This window comes from Dasypus novemcinctus, chromosome 3 (assembly GCF_030445035.2).
Source record: "Dasypus novemcinctus isolate mDasNov1 chromosome 3, mDasNov1.1.hap2, whole genome shotgun sequence".
In the NCBI taxonomy this organism is placed as follows: domain Eukaryota; kingdom Metazoa; phylum Chordata; class Mammalia; order Cingulata; family Dasypodidae; genus Dasypus; species Dasypus novemcinctus.
The window spans coordinates 123266941-123291152 of NC_080675.1; the positions used below are offsets into that span (position 1 = coordinate 123266941).

The 24212-nt window shown below is 39.5% G+C and overlaps 1 protein-coding gene across 5 annotated transcripts in view; it reads left to right on the plus strand.

Moving 5' to 3' along the window:
• The first annotated feature begins 3497 nt into the window (after positions 1-3497).
• DMXL2 (Dmx like 2) overlaps positions 3498-24212 on the plus strand; it is a 214016-nt gene continuing 193301 nt past the window's right edge. For all 5 annotated transcript variants that reach the window (XR_011648432.1, XM_058294193.1, XM_058294194.2 and 2 more), the window contains exon 1: positions 3498-3993. Coding sequence is in view for 4 of the 5 variants with exons in the window: in XM_058294193.1 (XP_058150176.1) it covers positions 3907-3993 (87 nt within the window). In the remaining variant the exon portion in view is untranslated. The remainder of the gene's footprint in view (positions 3994-24212) is intronic.

The following is a 24212-nucleotide window of genomic DNA, read 5'->3' on the forward strand; positions in this document are numbered from 1 at the left end:
AGTTTACTGTACTTACATGAGCATGTTATATGTCTCTCCACCAAGCCTCTATAAAATAATTTGAACACTCTTACAAATATAAAAAAAGAAAGAAAAGCAATTCAAAAATTTGTATAATATAAAGTATATTTGCCCCCATAAATTTTTTTTTTGATGTGTGGAAAATTGGGTACTATTATTTACATTCAAATTTTATATGTCAACAAATCAGGCACTGGAGATACAAGAAATGACACTGATCCTCACATAAAATATCTAAGACTCTAGTGGAAGAAACAGGCATCTAAACTATATTTACATAAAATAACATGACTTTAAAATGCTGTTTGACCTAAAGTAAGGGGGAAATGGAAAGGAGAAATGAGTTTATATGGCTACGAGTTTCTAAAAAAGAGTCTGGAGGCTGGCAGAAGGATTGCCCTCATGCACAACTGAGCAGAGTCAGAGAGACAGATAAAGCAGATACAACCCCCAGATATTGGTTCCTATGAAGGCTAAAGAGACCCATGAGAGTTATGGTCATGGCCGATGGGGTTTACTACCAGGGCAGATGGCCCCTCTCTGGAAATGGTGTTTATGTGTGATAAATCTGGACTCAGATGGGATCTCCCTTCATAAGACTTTCATACTAATCTGCTGGAGGTGCAGTTAACGTTGGGGTTTAAGATATAGTTAGGGGATTTGAATCTCTGGACTGATAATGTGATAGCCAGGTCCTGAGCCTCAACAGACTCCAGCACCTACAATCTGATTTATTGGACTTACCACACTCAGCTAAGATGGAGTTGAAGAAGGACAATCACCACACCATGGAGCCTAGAGCGATTACAACTGAAAATGGGAGGATGGCAGCCAGCATCCATGTGGAATCTGAGCCTCCTCTTGACATAGAGGTGCAATGGACACAACCAATCCAATGTCCACATAGAAGAGGTGGCATTGGATTGGGAAAAGTGGACATGGTGGACGATGGGTATGGGGAAGGGCAGGAAGAGATGAGAGGTGGGGGCGTATTTGGGACGTGGAGCTGCCCTGGATGGCGCCTCAGGGGTGATCACCGGACATCGTGGATCCTCACAGGGCCCACTGGATGGAATGGAGGAGAGTATGGGCCATGATGTGAACCATTGTCTATGAGGTGCAGAGGTGCCCAAAGATGTACTTACCAAATCCAATGGATGTGTCATGATGATGGGAACGAGTGTTGTTGGGGGGGGAGAGGGGGGGTGGGGGGGTGGGGTTGAATGGGACCTCACATATATATTTTTAATGTAATATTATTACAAAGTCAATAAAAAAAAATAAATCTGTTAAATGTTAAAAAAAAAAAACTATATTTACATTGCAGTGTGATGTGTGATATGCAGTTTATGTTTCACAGAGGAGGAAGGCTCAATGTGTTTGGGGTGGTCAAGGAAGGTTTCACCAGAAAGGTGACTTTTAAGTTAAATTGTGGATTGACAGGTTAACAAGGGGAGGAAGGGCATTCCAGACAGAGCAAAGAGCAAGTTCAAAGGCAAGAAAGCATGAAAGAGCACAGAAACAGCAAAAGCTCAGCTGGACTGGAGACTAGTGGGGGTGAGGGAAGAGCCTGAGATAGGACTGGAAGATTAGGCAGACGCCAGATCCAACCGGTTTGTCAGCCCAGCCTAGAAGTCTGGACTTTAACCAGACTTGGTTAACTGGAGAGCTAGTGTAGGATTTTAAGTGAAAGAATTTACCTTTTAAAGAGGTTTCTGTGGATTGGCTGGAGAGCAAAGAAACCCAAAGGCAGTCAAACCAGTTAGGAGGCTATTAAGGTCATTAAATGAGAAGTGATATGAGAAGGGGCTCTTAACCTTTTTTGTTTCATGGACCCCTTTGCCAGTCAGGTGAAATGCACGGACCCTTTACTAAGTCCACACTATACTGTGTATTAATAAATATATCACACCCGCACCAACTCATCCCCACAAGAATAATGTTTTAAATTTCAATTCAAGCTCACAGACCCTTCGTTAAGAACCCCTGGTTTAGAATGAAAGTAAATGGCAGTGGAGGTGATGTGGGGTGTGAATTAGAGATCTCAAAAAGGGGCCCAACAGAGAGGGAGAGAAAGGAGCCAAAAGTGACTCTAAGATTTCTAGTCTCCGTGACTTGGGGAACAGTTATGCCACTAGATGAAAAGGAAAAGAAAAATGCTGCAGGCTTTGGGGAATTAAATTAGACTCTTTCTGAACCGATTACCGCCGACTTCAGCTAAATTCTTGTTCCCAATCTTTCCCACCCTTCTAATTATCCTTCAATGTGCTACCAAAGTCATCCTTCTAAAGCAGTTTGGATTATATAAATTTCTACTCAGAAACATTTGATGGTCCCCCCACTGCATGCAGAATGAAACTTAAACTTCTCAATAGAGAAGTCAAGATTTTCCATATTCAAGCAGTCCACAAGCTACCTCTTGGATACATTTATCTGGTGGAAAACTATTATTTCCTGTCCCCATCCTCTATATCATCTGCCTCAAACATCAAGCTAATCTTTGTTCCTCCTGTTCCTTCTGTTATTTGTTCATCCTTTCATTTCACACCTTTAAGCCTTAGCACATGCTATTTTCTCTTTTAATGTGGCAGTTTCTTGTCGATATCAGCCACCAAATTCTACCCAGCATTTATTTCAGGGTCTCCATAACTCTTTAATCATCCCCTAAGTAAAAATTATTCTTCCTTTTCTGTGGTTCTTGGGCTTCGGTATCTCAATCCTAACATTCTGGCGTTCCGCCTTATTTTACAGATACTTGTGTCATGGTATCTCACCTACTTCTTTGACCTCATATCTTATACATAGGGTAGACTCAAAAATTGTGATGAATCAACCTGTAGCAGGGATCTGATCTCTGTATCAACCGCTCAAAGTTTAGCAGACAGTCTGAAAAATCAGGCGATTCTGCGAATCCATGACATCACCCACGAAAAAAAAGGGAGTCTGGAGGAGTCACTCGTCTCTAGGGGGCCCTTTCGCTGTTTAGAACAATCACGACAGAAGGTGGAAGCAAAAGAATTTGCTGTTGGGCGAGTTAGGTTACCCCGTACAGCTGCAAGATGCCTTTACTGTTTACGTACAAAGAACACCTTATGCACTGTACTTTAAAAAGATCTAAAGGATATAAGAGTTCCCTTGACGGGAAGTCCTTCTCCTGAGGTCAACTGCATGGTCCATCACATAGTGTACTCTACTGGGTAATGTATTAAACACAAACCAAAACAGGTGGGTGGTGCGACTCCGACCTAAAGACTGCGGCTTGGCCAGGAGGGACTCCGCCCAGCCCAGTCTCCGCCTCCGCCCCCATTCCCCAAGAGGCCTCAGTTTCTGAGGCTCCAAGGAAACTCCCGCACGTCTGCGCGCGCAATCCCGGGACGGAGGGTCCGCGCGGCGCGCACAATTGCCCTAGAAACCACTGCGCGCGCACGCGCAAGCACGGGGCGGAGAGATCTTAGCTAAGAGCTTAGCATAGCAGTGGTTTTTCCCTCCCACTCGACCGTCGCTCGCCGCCGGGTGGGAGCGCGCGCGCGCCGCCGGTCTTCCTCGGGCGGAGCGTACCTTCCAGCACGCGCCCGCCTCGCGCGCTCCTCCTGTCGCCCTCCCTCGCCTCACCCGCACCCTTGCCCTCCGCCCGCATTTGTGCGCCGGTGCAGCTGAGAGTGGGAGCATCCGGGCATTTCCGCAGCCCAGCGGCCATCCGGGCGGCGGCGGCTGTGGTGGAGCTCCCATGGCAGGGACGAGGCGGGGGGAGGGCGTAGGGGGGTGAGGCGTTAAGCCGGAGCTGCCGCCGCGGGAGGCGGAGGGGGGAAGCGGCTCTCGCGACCGGAGGAGGGCCAGGCGCGGGGCTCGTGGTCCGCATTCCCTTGACCAGTCCGGGCTCCAGAGATGCATCTGCATCAAGTCCTCACCGGGGCTGTCAACCCTGGAGACAACTGCTATTCCGTGGGCAGCGTTGGGGATGTTCCCTTCACGGTGAGCGGCGGTGGGGAGCCTCCTGGGGAGAGACCGGGGTCCGGGAGCGGAGGCCAAGACCCACCGCCCCCGGGCCCACGGCTTTTTCCGAGGCTGCAGGGGTTGGTGGGCCCCAACCGCGCCCTCCTTTGCAGCGTTGGGTTGTAGTTTTCTTTTGGTGCGGTGCGACCGTGTGTGCTGCGGCTGGCGTGGGAAATAACCGGACAGGTGGAAAGGCTTAGGAATCCCCCGCGCTGTCCGTCCTCTGCAAACGGGTCCCGGGAGTGACTGGGTTTGAAAGTTCCTCTTCTAGGGTGGCCTCAGGGTCTGCGGTGGAGGAAGGTGGTTACAGCCGCTGAAACCCCAGAGCGTCGGTTTCGCACCTGCTTTTGACGTGGAGATGAGACTTAGTCTCAGAGCGTGGAGGCGGTGCTGCGCCTGGCTCCACCTGCCCGTTGTGACAGGCAGCAAGGAGCCGCTGGAGCGTGTGGCTTTGAAAATGACTCTCTGTATCTCTTGATATGCAGGGTCTTAATTCCAACAAGAAAATAGAAAAAGAAGAAAAACATATTTTGCCTCCGAAATATTTAGAATGGAAGGGTTAGAGTAAGTGTGGCCTGGAGAGTTCCCATTTATAACGAGGCCGCAGTTTAGTAACCCTTCTAGGTGTTTTTTTAAACCTGTTTGCAAGGTTGGCTGGGGGTTTTAAATTTTTTTTTTTTCCCCTTTCAAAAGCCAAGCCAATGTGAACATTTTATGGCAGTGTTTTTCTTGTTTGTGGGAATAAAGTGTGTGTAAATAATGTTTTGAAACCTCTATAAAATCTAGATGAAGTAGACCTGTTTTTCATCGATGTTGTTGATCAGTCCATTTTGTCATAGGATGTTGTTATCATGTCTAAATCAAGCCAAGACCTAGAGCTCTTTTTTACCAATAGACATCTATGGATTCACACACATTCCGTTTTTGTATTAAATTTATACAAGGTTCTCCTTGTAGACAATAAGACCTGGATAAAATACACATTGTTATTGATAACCATTAAGCTTGATAAAATTGGAAATAGCATAATGATATGCTTTTTAGACACGGGGAAAAACACTTTGATGTCTGGTACATAACAGCATGTTTTTAAAACTGCAGAAATTAAAAACTCCAGAAAAACTGCAGAATCATGTAGCACAGTGCAGTCTGGAACAGAATTCATCAAATTTAGAGTTTTGTGATACATTTAATAATACCCCCATAAGATTGCTTTAAGGCTATTTTAATCTTTGAAGTGTAATCAGCTTGGCTTTTTTCCAGCTTAGAATGAATCCTTAAAATATGATTTGTGACTTAAACATTGTTAAACCTATTACTATAGGTGGTATGATCTATGTTTTGTGTACCTGTGCGTTAAAAGATCTATATAAAATTGATGCCAGGAGTGTGGAGAATGTCTGAGAGATAGGGAGAAGAAATTTTTCTCTCTCCCTATTGTGTAGGTGGGGTGAAAGTTCCCTAGGGTTAGAAGAGCAGGCTTATTCCATCAGGAAACAAATTGTAACTGGAAGCTTGGGTTTTGGGTTATATTCCCACAGTCAGGGTAGTGGTAGTTCACTGCTTCCATTTAAAGTGGAGCAGAGTCTAACTGCAGGGCTAGTATAGAGAGCTAACAGAATCAGACCATGCAGTTTGTAAAAACTAGTGCAAGAACTCTTAGATCCTTGGAATCATTTTCAGGTCTTTTTCTACCTCCTTAATTCAACCTGTCACCAAGTCTAGTTGTCTTTGCAGTGTCTGTCAGATTTGCCCCTTTTCAGGTCCTTAATCACCACGTTACTGTAGAACCTTATTTGAATTTTATATAAAAGCTTCCATACTGGTTTGCCTGGTACCCATCTTTTATCACTTCAGTTCATCCGCCACACAGCTACTAGGATAATTTTCTTCAAATACTCTTTTCGCCATAACATGCTTAGCTCACAAATATGTAGTTGTTCCTAATAGCTGTCTAATGAAATTTAAACTTGTTAAATGCTCGACCTTAAGGGTGCAGACTTTATTCTCAGTTGTATAGGAGCAATTGATCTGCTGCATACAGACATATATTCAACACATTGATCAAAGTTTACAAAAATTAGTATGTCATGTCCATTCTTAGGGAGCTTATAATATACTGGCAGAGATTAAAAAGGATGTAAATAATTAAAACATAAAACAGATGGAAAAGATCACCTGTAATTGGGAAGATACGAAAGGGCTTCATGTAAGACTGGCATTTGGAAAAATTTTATGGTGTAAAATTATAAGTAAGGCACTAACAAATTCCTGTGGGAATTCATAATGAGTAGGAGACCACTTTTGGCCAGGAGAATCATGGAGTTGGACAGAAAAATGCTTCTGCACTGGCCAGTTATCAGTAAGTATAGCAGTTTATGCGTCTGTTGATAACCTTTGTTGAGAATAAAGAGAAAGATAGAAGTAAGAAATTTAGGGTAGATTATCTTTCTATGAGAACATCAAAATAAATGATAGTAATGAATTATTACCCTTTACTTTGTAGAAATATTACTGATTTTTTTTTCTTTATTTTTAGGAGGTACTGGGGATTGAACCCAGGACCCCGTACATGGGAAGCAGGTGCTCAGCCACTTGAGCTGAATCCTCCTCATTACTGATTTCTGCATGTTGAGTTTGTATCCTGTAGCATTGTTCTAGCAGTTTTTTTGTTTTTTGTTTTTGGTAGATTCCTTGGGATTTTCTATGTAAATAATCGTTCCATCTGCAAAATGGAAGTTTTATTTCTTCCTCTCCAATCTTAATGCATTCTTTTTCCTTTTCTTGTGTTTTTACACTGGCTTGGGCTTCCAGTACCAGTTTTTTGGTTGTTTTGTTTTGTTTTGTTGTAGATGTCCTTTATCAGGTTGAGAGATTCCCTTCTCTTCCTAGTTTGCTGAAAATTTTTATCAGAAAAGATCTTATATAATGTCAAATGCTTTTACTGTGTCATTTCACATGGTCATGTAGTTTTTCTTTTTTAGGTTATTTATATGGTGGATTACATTGATTTTTGAGTATTGAACCAGCCTTGATTTACCAGTATAAGGTGCACTAGTTGTGGTACATTATTCTTTTTATATGTGACTGGGCTTTATTTGCTAATAGTTTATTGAGCTTTTTTGTATCTGTATGCATTGGGGATATTGGTTTATAGTATTTTTTTCCTTTTTGTCTGGTTTGGGTATCATTGTAATGCTTATTTCATAAAAGGAATTACTCCTTTTTCTATTTTCTGTCAGTGATCATGTAGAATTATTATTATTCATATGTTGGTAGAATTTTCCAGTGAAAGTAACTTGGTCTGGAGTTTTCTTTTTTGAAAGTTATTAAACTATAAATTCAATTTCTTTAATAGTTACAGGATTATTCAGATTACATATTTCATCTTGTGTATGTTTTTGTAGTTTCTAATTTTGGAGAAATTAATCTATTTTATCCATTTTGTTTTCAAATTTATGTATGTATAGTTATTTGTAGTATTTCATTATTGTTCTTTTAATGCCTGTAGTGTTGGTAGTGATATTCCCTTTTTTATTCTTGATTTTGGCAATTTATGCCTTCATTCTTATTCTTAATGTGCCTATTTGAGATTTATACATTTTATTGATACTTCAGAGAACTAGGTTTTTATTTCATTGATTTTTCTCTATTGTTTTTAAGTTTTATTGAATCTGCTGTTGTTTTTATTATTTCTGCCTTCTTTGGAGTTATTTTGCATTTTTTCTAATTGATTAAGATGGAAGCTTAGATTATTGATTTGAGGTTGTTAACCTATACTTCTTTTAACATTTTTGTCTGAAAATTTCCACTTCTGTGTCTGTTGATTGTCTTTTCCCATGTGAGTTGATATTTTCTTAGTTCTTTCTATGCCGAATCATTTCAGATAATATCCTGGACATTTTTTCTATTATGTTATGAGGTCTGGGTCTAGTGTAAATTATATATTTACACAAAATTTGATATCTTTGTTTCAGCAGTCAGTTGACCTGGTTGGATTCAGTTTGCAAATCTGACTAGCTTTCTATAGGATGTAATTGCAATGTCAGTCCTATTTTCAAAGCCTTTGCAAGTGTTATTTGGATGTTTTAGTTTCCTAAGCTGCTCAAAGCAGATACCATGAAATGGGTTGGCTTTAAACAATGGAAATTTATTAGCTTGCAGTTTAAGGCTGTAAGATGTCCAAATCAAGGCATCATCAAGCAGTGCTTTCTTCCTGATGACTTGCTGCTGGCTATCCTTGGCTCCTCTGCCACATGGCAAGGCATATAGTAGTGTCTGCTTATCTCCCATTTCCTTTCAGGTATTGTTGCTTTCAGCTTCTTACTTCCATGAATTTCTCTCTCTGTATTCATTCTGTTTATATTAGATCTTATTTACACTGGGCTCACATGCACAGGAGTGGATTTAAGAACATAATTTTCTGGGGGTATATATACCCTCCACTATACTTCACCCACTGGACCCCCAAAAGACATGTTCTTTCCATATGCAAATACATTCATTCCATCACAATATCCCAAAAGCCTTGAGCCATTTCAGTAACAATACTAAGTACAGAGTTGCATCAAAATCAGTTAGAGGTTTGGTCTTTCCTGGGGCATACTTCCTCTCCCTCTGTGGACCTGTGAAACCTAGAGAACAAGTTATCTGCTTCCAATATGCAAAGGAGGGGCAGGAATAGAAAAAATATCCCCATTTCCATAGGGAGAGATTGGAAGAAAACAGGGGTCATGAGTCCCAAACAGTTCTGAAACCCTGCAGTGCATACTCTGTTAGATTTCATGATCTGAGAGTCATCTGTGGAACGATGTTTTATCCTCTGGGCCTGGTGGAGCAGCAGCCCTGCCCTTTTCACATGCTTGTGCAGCAGCCATGCTCTCCCCAAATACTGGAGTAAAGGCTACAACCTCTGAGAACACTGGGGTGGCAGCCAGATCTCCACAATTTTTGGGGTACAGACTTAATCCTCTCAGAACAGTGGGATGGTGGCCAGAGTCTCTGCAGTCTTTGGGGAATATGCTCCATCCTCTCTGAAGACTGGCTGGCACCACTCTTCCTGATTGATGGGGCAGAAGTGCCCCCCTTTCCAATTCTGGAGCAGATTCATTCACCCTTTCCACACACATGGTAGATTCACTCTCTTGGCTCAGCTTCTGTGGTTCTGTCTTTGAAGTGATTTTTCCTTCAGTCCTGCCCCTTTTCTGTCCCTTTTAGTCCAGGATGGCAGTCGTTCTGTTCTTACAGCTCTCACAAAATCTTGTCGATTTCACGTGTAGGTCACAGAAGTCCAGAGTATCATACAAAAGAACTTTACACAGATCCTTTCTGGATAACTGCATTTCTAATCTTGACTTGCACTGACATGCCTTACTGGGTCTATGTTCTGTTAAACCGTCACATGGAGCACTATTTCTCTGGGGGCTCACTTTCTGGAAGGTCAGAATTTTCCAAGCCATCAATTTCTGGTTACTTTGTACATGGGAGTTTGGTTTTCAGCTTATCCCTTTCCTCTTTCTTTTTAAAATTTATTTATTTATTTTATTTCTCTCCCCTTCCCCACCCCCCAGTTGTCTGTTCTCTGTGTCTATTTGCTGCGTGTTCTTTGTCTGCTTCTGTTGTTGTCAGTGGCACGGGAATCTGTATTTCTTTTTGTTGCGTCATCTTGTTGTGTCAGCTCTCCGTGTGTGCGGTGCCATTCTTAGGCAGGCTGTACTTTCTTTCCCGCTGGGCAGCTCTCCTTACAGGATGCACTCCTTTGTGCGTGGGGCTCCCCTACACAGGGACACCCCTGCGTGGCATGGCACTCCTTGTGCTCATCAGCACGCACATGAGTCAGCTCCACATGGGTCAAGGAGGCCCAGGGTTTGAACCGCGGACCTCCCATGTGGTAGACAAACTCCCTAACCATTGGGCCAAGTCTGCTTCCCCTTTCTTTTTTACTGTAAGCAGCAAGGAGAAACCAGGCTGCACTTTCCGTATTTAGCTTCAAAATTTCCTTAGCTAAATATCCAATTTCATTGCTCTCAAATTCTACCTTCTTTCCAACATCAGAACTCAATTTTACCAAGTTTTCTGCCCCTTTAAAACAAGACTCATCTTACATTTCTGATAACACATTCATCATTTCTTAATAAGGCCTCATCATAAGTACCATTAGTGTCCATATTTCTACTAGCAGTCTCTTCAAAGCAGTCTAAACCATTTCTATCAAACAACTCACAATTCTTTCAGGCTCTGCCCATTAACCATTCCAGAGCTGTTTCTACATTTTTGGTATTTGGAATAGCAGCACCCCACTCTTCTGGTACCAAAATCTGTTTTTAGTTCCTACGCTGCTCAAAACACATACCATGAAATGGGTTGGTAGTAAACAATGGGAATTTATTATCTTACAGTTTGAGGTGGTTAGAATGTTCAAATCAGTGTATCTTCAAGGTAATACTTTATTCCTGAAGACCAGCTGCTAGTGATCGTTGGCTCTTCTGCCATGTAGCAAATGTGGTGGTGTCTGCTGCTTTCTCCCTTCTTTTCCAAGTTTCATTGCTTTCAGCTTCTTGCTTCCACGGCTTACTCTCTCTCTATTCATTCAGTTTATAAAGGACTCCAGTAAGAGCATTAAGACCCATCATGAATGAGTTGGGTCATGCCTTAACTTAAGTAGCCTCTTCAAATGATCCTACTTAAAATGAGTTCACACCCACAGGAATGGATTAGGTTTAATAGCATGATTTTTTGGGGTACACACAGTTCCAAACCACCACAGATAGATCCTTTATGTGCCACCTAGTGGGCAGTATGAGACCTAGACAATAGTCTGCCCTGTTTTCCAGTCCTCAAGGTTTTTGCGGGCTCTGTGGGGTGTGATCCATGTATATGTAGCCTGGGGATGACCCAGGAATTATAAACAAGTTTATCAGGTCATTTTTTTTAGCTCTTCTCTTTCTGTGACCCCCCTGGTACTTTTTGGTTTCCTGGGGCTACTTTTCTTGGTTCTATGACCAAAAAGATGAGACTTTAGTTACCCGTTCTGTACTTCCTGTGACCATACCTGTTTTCAGTGCCACATGATGTGAGAACAGAGGAGGAAAAAAGCATTAGGGATTTACCCCACTCTTTTCAGATCAGAGCTTCTCAGATTGGAGCTGTGGGATTGCTTGGGAGATGGGACATAAGAAAATACAGAAAAGAGAAAAAAAAGGAAAGAAAAACAGGGCATTTTTTTCTACCACTCTTTGAACATTAGGTCCTTGAGTCAAAATAGAGGGCTTCTCCTGAACTGTTTTGTTTGACTTGAGTCTTGAGTTCATGTTGGTATACACTGGAGGAAAATGGGAAACTCTCCACTTGTACAGTAGAGTTTGAATTCTGTTTTTCTTCCATAGTGTGTCTGCTGTCATTTGCTTTTTTAAAAAAGATTTATTTATTTTTCCCCTTCTCCCATGTTGTCTGCTCTCTGTGTCCATTCGCTGTGTGTTTTTCTGTGCTTGCATTATCTGGCAGCACTGGAAAACTGTCTCTTTTGTTGTATTATCTTGCTGCGTCAGCTCTCTGTGTGTGGGGTGCCACTCCTGGGTGGGCTGCACTTTTTCACGTGGGCAGCTGTCCTTACGGGGTGCACTCCTTGTGCATAGGGCACCCCTATGTGGGGGCGCCCCTGCGCGGCATGGCACACCTTGTATGCAGCAGCACTGCGCGTGGGCCAGCTTACTACATGGGTCAGGAGGTCCTGGGGATTGAACCTTGGACCCTCCATATGGTAGATGGATGCTCTATCAGTTGAGCCACGTCCACTTCCCCCATTTGCTTTTGAGAGTTCTCAAATAGCTTTTCTATGCATCCTCTCCAGATTTTATGGCTGCATTCAGTGAGAGATATAGTTGATTGTGCTTATTCCATATTTCTCATTATTGGACCCATTATACCATTTTTCATACTATCATAAAATATTACGTACCTAGGAATAAATCTAATGATGCATGTACAAGACCTATATGAACAAAATTAATAAAACTTATTGAAAGACCTAAATTAAATAAAGGAAAGTAAATACTATGTTCATGGAGTGGATGATTCATTACCATAAAGATATCAGACCTTCCCAAACAGATTTGTAGATTTGTTGCATTTCCAATTAACTCTTAAAAGGATTTTGACAAAATGATGCTGAAGTTCATATGGAAATAGATAGGGCTAAGAATATATAATGTGATCTTGAATAACAATAAAGTAGAAAACTTGTTCTACCAGATCAAGACTTATAAAGTTTTAGTCATTAATATGGCATGATATTGTCCTAAGGACCGAAAGACCAAAGTTATAGAAAGGAGCACCACAAACAGCCCCACCATTTATTATGCTTGATTTATATTAAAGATGACATATCAAGAACCAGTATTCCTTGGAGAAATAACTGATTTTAGGCTGGGGCATAAAGTGGTTGATCTTTTCAATCAAAAGTGCTGGGGTACCTTGTTATCCATGTAGGAAAGAAATAAAACTTGATCCCTATCTCACACCATACATAAAAAATAGCTACAGGTAAATTTATATCTAGATATGAAAGACAAAACAAGATTTTAGAGGACAATATAGGAAAGAGTTTATTCAGGATCTTGAGGCTACAAAAAACTTTTTAAGCAAATCACCAAATATACCACAGTTATAGATAAAGACTACATTTTGATAATGTGAACCAGGTTTCTTATGAAGAAAGGAGTTACAAATACAGAAAGTGGGAAGGCTAGACTGAACCCTGTGGTGAATGTGATTGGATTAGAGCCATCAGTATGAACTCAAGAATATGTGTATGTATATGCATATATACACACATATGAATATATTATAAGTGTATATATCTATATATATTTAGAGAAAGAGCAATAATGGTGTAAAGGTATACAAAAATAAGGTGGAAATGTGTGCACACATTGGGGTTCATTGCTTTTAGGCCTTTTTAATGGACAGTGGAAAATAGGTGTGTGTGTACTGTATATACATACATAAATACACACACATCTATTTCCTAGCTCTTTTGGCCTAGACACATTGATACCCCAATAGCAATGAGCACAACTGCCTTCCACATCTTGGTTTCTAAATAATATTTTCTCCACTAAAAGGAACCAGTATTCCTTGGAAAAATAGCTGATTTTAGGCTGGGGCTGGGAAAATGCAATATGAGCCTGGAATATCTTGTGCCAGAAAGTAATAAAGTGCTTAAAGAATGATGGGAACATGCCAAAAGGACACAAGAACTAGCTTGAAGGGTTTCCCACTGGTCAAATCTGGGATAGTTTGAACATCAAGATGAATGATAGTAAGGGATTATAACCCTTTAGAATCTGAGTCCTTACTAATACAAATTAAACAAATAAGGAAAGCCAACTAATAAGTGATGAAATGATAGAATTAGGAAATCACCATTTGACAATCATCATGGCAGGAAACATCAATGGATAGTAAAATTAGTAAGTGAAAGATTGATAAGCAACAGGATCTTAACATAGCCTCAAAATATCTTTCCACAAGATACTTAACTAATAACAAAGGAAAAGTAGTAATTTTATTGAGGAAAAACACAGCATATACCACCTTAACCAACTAATCAAAGTTAACTTCACCAGAGATGGTACAAATTAACAAATGTGCTTCTGATAGAATGCAAGTAGAAGAACATGGCATCATTTTTGTCATATTCCTGTCAAAACCACAGAATCTGAATCTACTCATGAGGGAATATCAGGCAAACTCAGATTTTAAGGTACTTTATAAAATAACTGGCCTGTACTCTAAAAAAATTTAATGTTATGAGAGACAAACTGTTCTAGATTAAAGGAATCTAAGGAAATATAACTAAACATGTGATCTGAAATTTTCTTTTGCTGTAAAGAACGCTATTGCAAGAGAAATTTGAATAGGGCCTTGTATTAGTCAGCAAAGGGGTACTGATGCAAAATATCAGAAAGTGGTTGGTTTTTATAAAGGTATTTATTTGGGGTAGTAACTTACAGATACCAGGCCATAAAGCTTAAGTTACTTCACTTACCAAAGTCTATTTGGAGCAAGATGGCTGCCGACATCTGCGAGGGTTCAGGCTTCCTGAGTTCCTATATTCTTGGGGTTTGCTTTACTTGGGCTTTAAGGTTTTTTCTTTCCTGGGGCTGGCTTCTCTTTCCTCTGCGTCCTGACTTCCCAGGGCTCTAGTTTAAGTTTTCAGCATTAAACTCTTTTTTTTTTTTTAAAAGATTTATTTATTTATTTTATCTCTCCCCTTCTGCCCGCCCACCCCAGTTGTCTGTTCTCCATGTCTATTTGTTGCGTGTTTTTCTTTGTCCGCTTCTATTGTTGTCAGTGGCACGGGAATCTGTGTTTCTTTTTGTTGCATCATCTTGCTGTGTCAGCTTGCCCAGGAATGGCGCCGTGTACACGGAGAGCTGACACAGCATCAAACTCTTAACATTAGAAATCCCCGCATCAAAAGCTCCAACGCTGTCTTTTGCCATGCCTTTTATCTGTGAGTCCCCAAGGGGTGGGGACTCCACGCCCTAATCGTAACTCAATCATGCCCAGGTACAGATCACATTATAAACATAATCCAATATATATTTTTTTAATTCATCAATTATATCAAACTGCTACAGGCCTATAGATTAGATAATAGTATTGTATGTTGACTTTCTGATTTTGTTATTTATACTGTAGTTATATAAAGGAATGCTTTTGTTTTTAGAAAATATACACAGAAGTACTGAGGGACAAAAGAGAATCATGCATCCAACTTACTCTAGATGATTCAGAAAAAATGTTTGTTGAGAAAATGATAAAGCAAATGTGATAAAGTACTGATATTTGGGGAATCTGGATATAGGGTATACAGGAATTCTTTGTAGCTATTCTTGCAATTTATAGCCATGAAATTGTCAGAATAAAAAAATGAAAATAAAATACTATAACCATAAAAGAAAAAATTGATAAATCGGACTACTTTAAAATTAAGAATTTCTGTTCATCAAGGTAGTGTCATGGGTGAAAAGTACAAGCCATGAAGTCAGATATTTGAGAGAGGACTAATATCCAGAATAGAAAAAGGTCTACAAATCAGTAAAAAAATGATTGATAACATAATGGAAACATGGTCAGAAGACTTGAACTGGCATCTCACAAAAGAAAAAATCCAAATGACCAGTAATATGGAAAAGTGCTTCACCTTATTAGTAGTTACCAAAATGAAAGTTGAAGCCAGGAGATACCATTACATAAAACTACCAAATTTGTAAAAAATTAGTGTCTGGCACTGCCGGTGATGGCAAGGAAGTGCAGTAATGGGAATTCTTATACACTACTAGTGAGATTATAACTTTGTACAACTACTTCGGCAAGCAAGTTAGAATTATATACCAAAATTTAAGGTATGCATATCTCTGTGCTCCATCAGCTCCTCATGTAGTTATATATCCTAGAGATATGCATGCACAATGCAGGATATCTTTACAAGAACTTCAGACAGCATTGTTCATAGTAGGTGAAATGTCCATTCACATTAGAATGGATAGATTGTGGTACATGCAAGGTCAAGGTGTTATTATTAATCAGTAATGAAAATGAATGAATCACAGCTATATGCACTGTGGATAAACCTCTGACAAAATGTTTAGGGAAAAGCGTGAGTCAGGGTAATGGCTACTTCTGCTAGAGGAAGGGAAGTAACATTTAGAAGGGACACATGGCTGTCTTTTGGTTTACTGAGAATATTCTCTTCCCTTTTTTTTTTTTAGGTGGTGGTTATACAGGTTCATTTTAATTTACTTGATCATGCATATTTGTTTTACTATACAATGCCTACTTTAAAAAAATTGGTTTAGTATAGTAGGGTTGGTGAGGGAGTGGCTATAGATGCATATTTGTCTATTTTTCATGGGAATCTCAAACCTTCCTTACTAATTTAGAAAATCACTTGTCTACCTGTCTCTCCTTTGCCCTCCCCCACCCCAGGACAAAATGTAAACTTCACAAGGGCAGGGATCTTGTCCATGTTTTCCACCATATTATGACCTATGTGCCTAGCCCAGAGTGACTATTCAATAAACATTGTTTGACATGAATCCCAGCAGTCATTGTGCTGTAAATATTTGAATAAAGAATTAAAATGGAGCTACTCAGGAAATTGTCTTAGGTAATGGGGATTTATTGTAAGGATACAGAAGCCAAATCTTCCAAGAATCTTGCCTTACAAATTGTAGTTCATTAGGGGCTCACTTAACAGGAACTTGGTCAGCTCTGGGGACTGGTTACTCTTTCCTTGAGGCTATGTGGTCTCTTAAAATGTCTCTGCCTCTTGCTATCTATGTTGGATCCACAGTGACTTCCCTGGCCTCTGTGTACTAAAGCAGTTTTGACATTAGTGCCTATTAAATTTCTTGCAAGTTTACAGGAAGTAGATTCTGGCCAGCTTACTTTATAATAAAGCCAGGCCACATCATAGGTCGGTGGCTAGCCTTTAGGTTTTGGTATTAAGTTCTTGTCCTTGGGAATCAGTCCCAACCTCTGGTCCAATCATTGTATGCAGTGGGTATTGGTCATGTAGTCTGCCAGGGTTGCCTTTTCAGAAGGACTGTGGGTGGGGCCAGTTTTATGTAGATGAGCCTGGGGGTAAGGTGGGCAACACATTTGATACAATAAAACATAATTTTCCTATTATGGAATATTTACTTTGTTTCCATTTTTATTTTTGTTACTTTAAATAAATAATGCTGCCATAAACATCTTAGTAATAATTGTAGCCTTTGTTTGTGTGTCTGGGTGTATTCTTAGGATGGAATCCTAGAGGTAGACTTAATGAATCAAAGTACTTTAATATCTTTTTATAGGTCCTTAATTCATATCACTACATTGTCTTCCAGAGAAGTTGTATGGTTTTATACTCAAAAGAGCATATGAGGGAAGTGGATGTAGCTTAGTGGTTGAGTGCCTGCTTCCTACTACAAGGTGCTGGGTTCATTCCCTAGTGCCTCCTTTAAAAAAAAAAAAGTATATATAAGTGACAGTGCACCATACTCTTGCTCAGTGCTTTTTTTTCCATTTTAAGCACAATTTATTGAAGTATATCATTCATACATGATCATACATAAACAAGTATATTGTAAAAATTGTGAACTTAGAAAACAAACATGCATACTATACAGGACTCTCATATATCACCCACCACAAATACTTTGCATTGTTGTGAAACATTTGTAACAATACATTTGTAACAATAAATTCATAACAAATGTTATGAAAACATTGGCAAAGTCCATATCTTACATTTTGTGTATTTTTCCCCAACCCATACTACTATTTTTTTTGTTGTTGTTGTCGTAAACCAAATAATTTATTTAGAGTATACAATTAGTGGCATTTGGTATAATTATCCACCAAGTTGCACACTCATCACTTCAATCTATATACATTATAGCATTTTCATTACTAAAAAAAAAAAGAAACGAAACCACTCTCATACCCATATGTAAGCACTACTAATCACAAATCCAATTTTGTGCTCTCACTATTTCTATTCATTTCCAAACAACTTTTTACCAATTATGCATGGATTAAACCCAAGCTTTCCATTCTCTAACCACATTCTGTTCTCTGGTGATGTATTCTAGCTTTTAACTCCATGAGTTTTTTTCTTCGTATTTAGTTCATAAAAGCAAAATCATACAATATTTGTCCTTTTGTGCCTAGCTGTTCTTTTGTACCTAGCTTGCTTCACTCAACATAATATCCTCTAGGTTCATCCATATTCTCATATGCTTCACAACTTCATTTCTTCTTACAGCTGAATAATATTCCATTGTGTGAATATACCACAATGTTTTTCCATTCGTAAGTTGATGGACACCATTCCATTGTGTTCACTGCAGTCCACAACCTGATACTTACTCCAGAGTTGGGGATGGGCACCCACTGCTGCTTTTGCAGCTCTATTCACAGGATTTTTCAGCCAGCTGAAATCCTTTCCTTCACAGTCTGTCTCTTCTGGGTAGTGGATCCCCTTCTGGTGTCCTGAACCCCAGAGCAGCCCTCCAGATAGTCTCCACTTGTCCTGTAGCTATTTTCTCTGGGAGAGAAGTGATCCCTCTGCCTGTCTAATTCTTCATTATCCTATAAGTCTCCACTCATTGCTTTTTGTTATACTTTATTTAGGGCTGAAAAAAGTACGTTTGTCAATCAACTCCTCCAAAGCCTTCCTCTTCTGGACACATATTCTGGGTCCCAAGAGATTACAGATAACTGCTTTAATACATATGTCACCATTTTACATCCTGTTTTGCTAGCTTTCCATCCTAGCATTCTCATTTCACTCCATACTCTAATGCCATGGCCAATTTCACATTTTCTTTGAAGGCCTGTTCTATATATCCCCGATCTTTGTACCAGTTTTAGTTCTAGTTAGGGCAAGAGACAGATGTACTTTAGTAAAAGCAAGGCTTATTTTAGAACATGCAATGAACCATCAAGGAAAGGCAGTTAGGCCAGAGAAGGATTGGTGGTAGAACCAAGGGATTTTATGTGCTTATTTTCTCATGGCTTCTTTCTTGTCTTTGAGGACCTGATCGATTTTCTTCTCAAACTAGAATTCCAGCTTCAAATTTCACATGATTCATAATGCTGCCTTAGCCCTGAATATGTATGACTTTTCAGTTTAACTCTTCTTGCTAACTATGGATCTTTTGGTTTAAATTCCCCAGAGTGGAATTTAACTGGCTCAGCTCATCTTTTCTACCTAGCATTTAGCCAAGTGTCATTATCCTGAACCATCCTTGCATGCAGTCAGCTGTGAGTAGGGGAAAGAGTCATAAGATAACATAATTGTACCCACTTGACTACAGCTGTATGTAAGATAGTGCCCTCTGGATTATTTAGTCCTTTAAAAATTTATTTTTAAAAATTTGAAATAATTTAAAACTTTCAGGAAAGTTGCAAAATGAATAAAACCCCAAAATATATGTGGTAAACTCTGGCAAAACAGAAGGGAGAAATAGACATCTCTACAATAGTTGGAGACTTCAACACACCACTCACATCATTAGATAGAACAACTAGACAGAAGATCAACAAGGAAACAGAGAATTGAAACGATATGATAAATGAGTTAGACCTAACAGACATATATAGAATGTTGCACCCAAACTCAGCAGGTTATACGTTCTTCTCAAGTGCTCATGGATCTTTCTCTAGGTCACAAAGCAAGCCTCAGTAATTTAAAAAGATTGAAATTATACAAAGCACCTTCTCTGATCATAATGGAATGAAATCAAGAATCAATAATAGGAGGGAAGTAGATTTGGCTCAGCTGATAAGAGTATCTGCCTACCATATTGGAGGTCCAGGGTTCAAACCCAGGGCTCCCGACCTGTGTGGTGAGCTGGCCCATGCGCAGTGCTGATGTGCACAAAGAGTGCTGTGCCATGTAAGGGCACACTTAGGACAGCTCCACACACAAGGAGTGCGCCCCGTAAGGAGAGTCACCCAGCACAAAAAAAGCACAGCCTGCCCAGGAGTGGCGCCACACACACGGAGAGCTGACAAAGCAAGATGTTGCAACAGAAAGAGACACAGATTCCCAGTGCTGCTGACAAGAATGCAGGTGGACACAGAAGAACACACAGTGAATGGACACAGCAGACAATGCGGGGGCTGGGAAGGGGAGAGAAATTTTAAAAAAAATCTTAAAAAAAAGAGACAGGAAAGAGGTAAATTTGGGAATGTGTGGAGGCTGAAAAACACACTCCTAAATAATCAGTGGGTCAAAGAAGAAATTGCAAGTGAAATTAGTAAATATATTAAGACAAATGAAAATGAGAACACAGCAAACTTATGGGATACAGTGAAGGCAGTCCTGAGGGACGTTTATAGCCCTAAATGACTATATTAAGAAAGAAGAGAGCTAAAATCAAAGATCTAACTGAACAATTGGAAGACTAGAAAAGGAACAATAACCGCTCACAAAGCAAGCAGAAGGAAAGAAATAATAAAGATTAGAACAAAAATAAATGAAATTGAAGAAAAAAATAGAGAAAATCAATAAACCCCAAAACTGGTTCTTTGAGAGGATCAATAAAATTGACAAACCTCTAGCTTGACTAACAAAGAAAAAGAGAGAAGATGCAAATAAATAAAATCAGAAATGAAAGGGGTGACGTTACGACCTACTCCACAGAAATAAAAAGGATCATAAGAGGATATTATGAGAAACTATATGCCTACAAACTAGATAGGCTAGGTGAAATGGAGAAATTCCTAGAAATGCACAAACAACCTACACTGATGCTATAAGAAATAGAAGGATTTAATAATCCAGTCACATTTAAAGAGATTGAAACAGTCATCAAAATTCTTGCAAATGGGAAAGTCCAGGACTGGATGGCTTCTCAGGTGAATTCTGCCAAGCATTTTGAGAAGAATTAACACCAATCCTGTTTAAACTCTTCTGAAAAATAGAAGAGGAGGGAAAAATTACCAACATTTTATGAAGCCATCACCCTAGTAACAAAGTCAGATAAAGACACTACAAGAAAAGAAAATTACAGACTATTCTCTCTAATGAACATAATGCAAAAATGCTAAACAAAATAAATATTTGCAAAGAGAATCCAACAGCATATCAAAAGACTTATATATCATGTCCAAGTGGGATTTATTCTTGGTATGCAAGAGTGGTTCAACATAAGAAAATCAATTAACAAACCAAAGGAAAAAATATGTGATCCTCTCAATCAATGCAGAAAAGGCATTTGGCAAAATATAGCATCTTTTCTTGATAAAAACACTTTAAAAGATAGGAATAGAGGACAAACTCAATATGATAAAAGGCATATATGAAAAACCCACAGCAAATATTGTACTCAGTGAGGAAGCTTGGAATCTTTCCCTCTAAGACTGGGAACACTACAAAGATACCCACTGCCACCATTGTTATTCAACATTGTACTATAAGTTCTAGTTAGAACAATTAGGCAAGAAAAAATAAAGCATCAAAATAGGAAAGAAGAAAAACTCATTATTTGAGGATGACATGTGTATTAGTCAGCCAAAGGGGTGCTAATGCAAAATACCAGAAATCGGTTGGTTTTTATAAATGGTATTTATTTGGGGTAAGAGCTTACAGATATCAGGTCATAAAGCATAAGTTACTTTCCTTATCAAAGTCTATTTCCCTGCGTTGGAGCAAGATGGCTGCCGACATCTGACAGGGTTCAGGCTTCCTGGGTTCCTCTCTTCCCAGGTCATCTTCTCTCTGGGCTTAGAGTTCCTCTCTTCCCAGGGCTTCTTTCCAGGCTCAGGGTTCCTCTCTTCCTGGGGCTCCAGCTTCAGCATCGAATTCCAACATCAAAACTCCAGCATTAAGAATCCACAACTCTGTCTTTTGCCATGCCTTTTATCTGTGAGTCCCCACCCATTGGGGTGCCCTACTGACAGTGCTTAAGTAGTCAAGTAAACCTCTGAATCCAATATAATCTAATATGCCCAGCGGCAAAGATCAGTTTGCAAATATAATCCAATATTTCTTTTTGGAATTCGTCTATAATATCAAACTGCTACAACGTGATTCTATATTTAGAAAATTCTGAAATATTTATGACAAAGCTACTTGAGCTAGTAAATGAGTTCAGCAAAGTGGCAGGATACAAGATCAACACACAAAAATCAGTATTGTTTCTGTACACTGGTATTGAACAATGTGAGGAGGAAATTGGAAAAAATTCCATTTACAATAGCAGGAAAGGGCTCCAATACGTAGAAATGAATTTTTATTTTAAAGATTTATTTTTTACTTATTTCTCTCCCCTCACCCCCCAGTTGTCTGCTCTCTGTGTCCATTCACTGTGTGTTCCTTGTGACTGCTTCTATCCTTATCAGTGGCACAGGGAATCTGTGTTTCTTTTTATTGTGTCATCCTGCTGTGTCAGGTCTCCATGTGTGCAGCGCCATCCTTGGGCAGGCTGCACTTTCTTTTGCCCTGGGCAGCTCTCCTTACAGGACACACACCTTGCGCGTGGGAATCCCCTATGCGGGGGACACCTCTGTGTGGCAGGGCACTCCTAGCACGCATCAGCATTGCGCATGGGCCAGCTCCACACAGGTCAGGGAGGCCTGGGGTTTGAACCACAGACCTTGCATGTGTAGGCGGATGCCCTATCCATTGGGCCAAGTCCACTTCCCCATAGGGATGAATTTAACCAAAGAAGTATAGAACCTGTGTGCAGAAAACTATAAAACAATGCAAAAAGAATAAAAAGAAAGACTTAAACAAATGGAAAGACATTCCGTGTTATAAATCGGAAGACTAAATATTGTGAAGATGTCAGTCCTACCCAAACTAATTTATAGGTTTACTGCAATACTAATCAAAGTTCCAACAGCCTACTTTACAGAAATAGAAAAGGCATTTATGAAACTCATTTGGAAGGTAAAGTGCACCCAAATAGCCAAAAGCATTCTGAAAAAGAACAACGTGGGAGGAATTTTACTGCCTGACCTTGAAACATATTACACAGCTACAGTGGTCAAAAAAGCATGGTACTGGCATAAAGATAGACAAATTGATCAGTGGAATAGAATTGAGAATCCAGGAAAAAAACCTCACCTCTATGGCCAGTTGGTTTTTCACAAACCTACCAAAGTCATGTTACCAGGACAAAACAGTCTCTTCAGCAAATGGTGCCAGGAGAACTGAATATCCATAACAAAGAGAATGAAAGCATACCCCTATCTTACTCTGGATCAAAGACCTGAGTATAAAAGCCAGGACCATAATACTACTAGAAGAAAATGTAAGGAAACCTCTTAAGACCTTATAGCAGATGGTGGTTTTTTGGACCTTACATCCAAAGCATGCACAACAAAAGAAAAATTAGATAAACAGGGCCTCCTCAAAATTAAACACTTTTGTACCTCAAAGGACTTTATCAAAAGGGTGAAAAGATAGCCAACTCAATGGGAGAAAGTATTTGGAAATCATGTATCAATAACAGTTCAATATCCATGATATATAGGGAAATGCTGCAACTCAACATTAAAATGACAACCTGATGTAAACAATGGGCAAAAGACTTGAATTAGACATTTGTCCAAAGAAGAAATACAGATAGTGAAAAAATACTTGAAAAAACATTCAGTGTCACTAGTGATTAAGGAAATGCAAATCAAAACTACAATGAGATATCATTTCACACCTATCAGAATGGCTACTATTAAAAAGAACTACAAATGCTGGAGAGGATATGACGAGATAGGAATACTTATACACTGTTGCTGGGAATGTTGCAGTGACTGTGGAGGACTGTTTGGCAATTCCTATGGAAGTTGAATATAGACTTGCCATGTGACCTGGCAATACCACTAATAGGCATATACCCAGAAGAACTGAAAGCAGTGACACGAACAGACATCTGCACTCCAGTGTTAATAGTGGCATTACTACCTATTGCCAGAAGATGGAAACAACCCAGGTGTCCATCAACCAATGAGTAGATAAGTAAATTGTGGTGTATACACATGATGGAATATTATGTAGCTGTAAGAAGAAATGAAGTTGTAAAGCATATGACAATATGGATGAACCTGGAGGACATTATGTTGAGCAAAGCAAGCCAGACACAGAAACACAAATACTGCATAATTGTGCTACTATGAACTAAATATATTGTGTAATCTCATGTGGTTAATAACTTGAATATAGGTCACTGAAAATAGAATGAGGTTAGAGAATGGAAAGCTGAGTGTTTACCTTGTGCAGAATTGGTAAAAAGGATGTTTGCTAGTCTTTGGAAGTGAATAGTAAAGGCAAAAGCTCAACATACTGTCTGTAACTAGCAGTACTAACATATGGGTATAAAAGGGGCTTAAAGCAAAGTCTAAGGTGATGTATGTTAGAAAACGGAATGATAAAAAATGTAACATGGAACTGTACAGCATAGTAAAAACTGCATATGAAATGTGAATTTGGGTAAAACTGCATCTATATGACTGTTTTACTTTGAAATTGAGCAAACATAAGTTAACACTAAAGATGTTAATATCAGACCAAAAAAGCACATTATGCTAAGTGAAAGAAACCAGAAAGAAAGCACTATATTATATGATTCCATTTATGTAAAATGTAAATATAAATGAATTTATAAAGATGAAGTTGGTTAGATTATAGAACT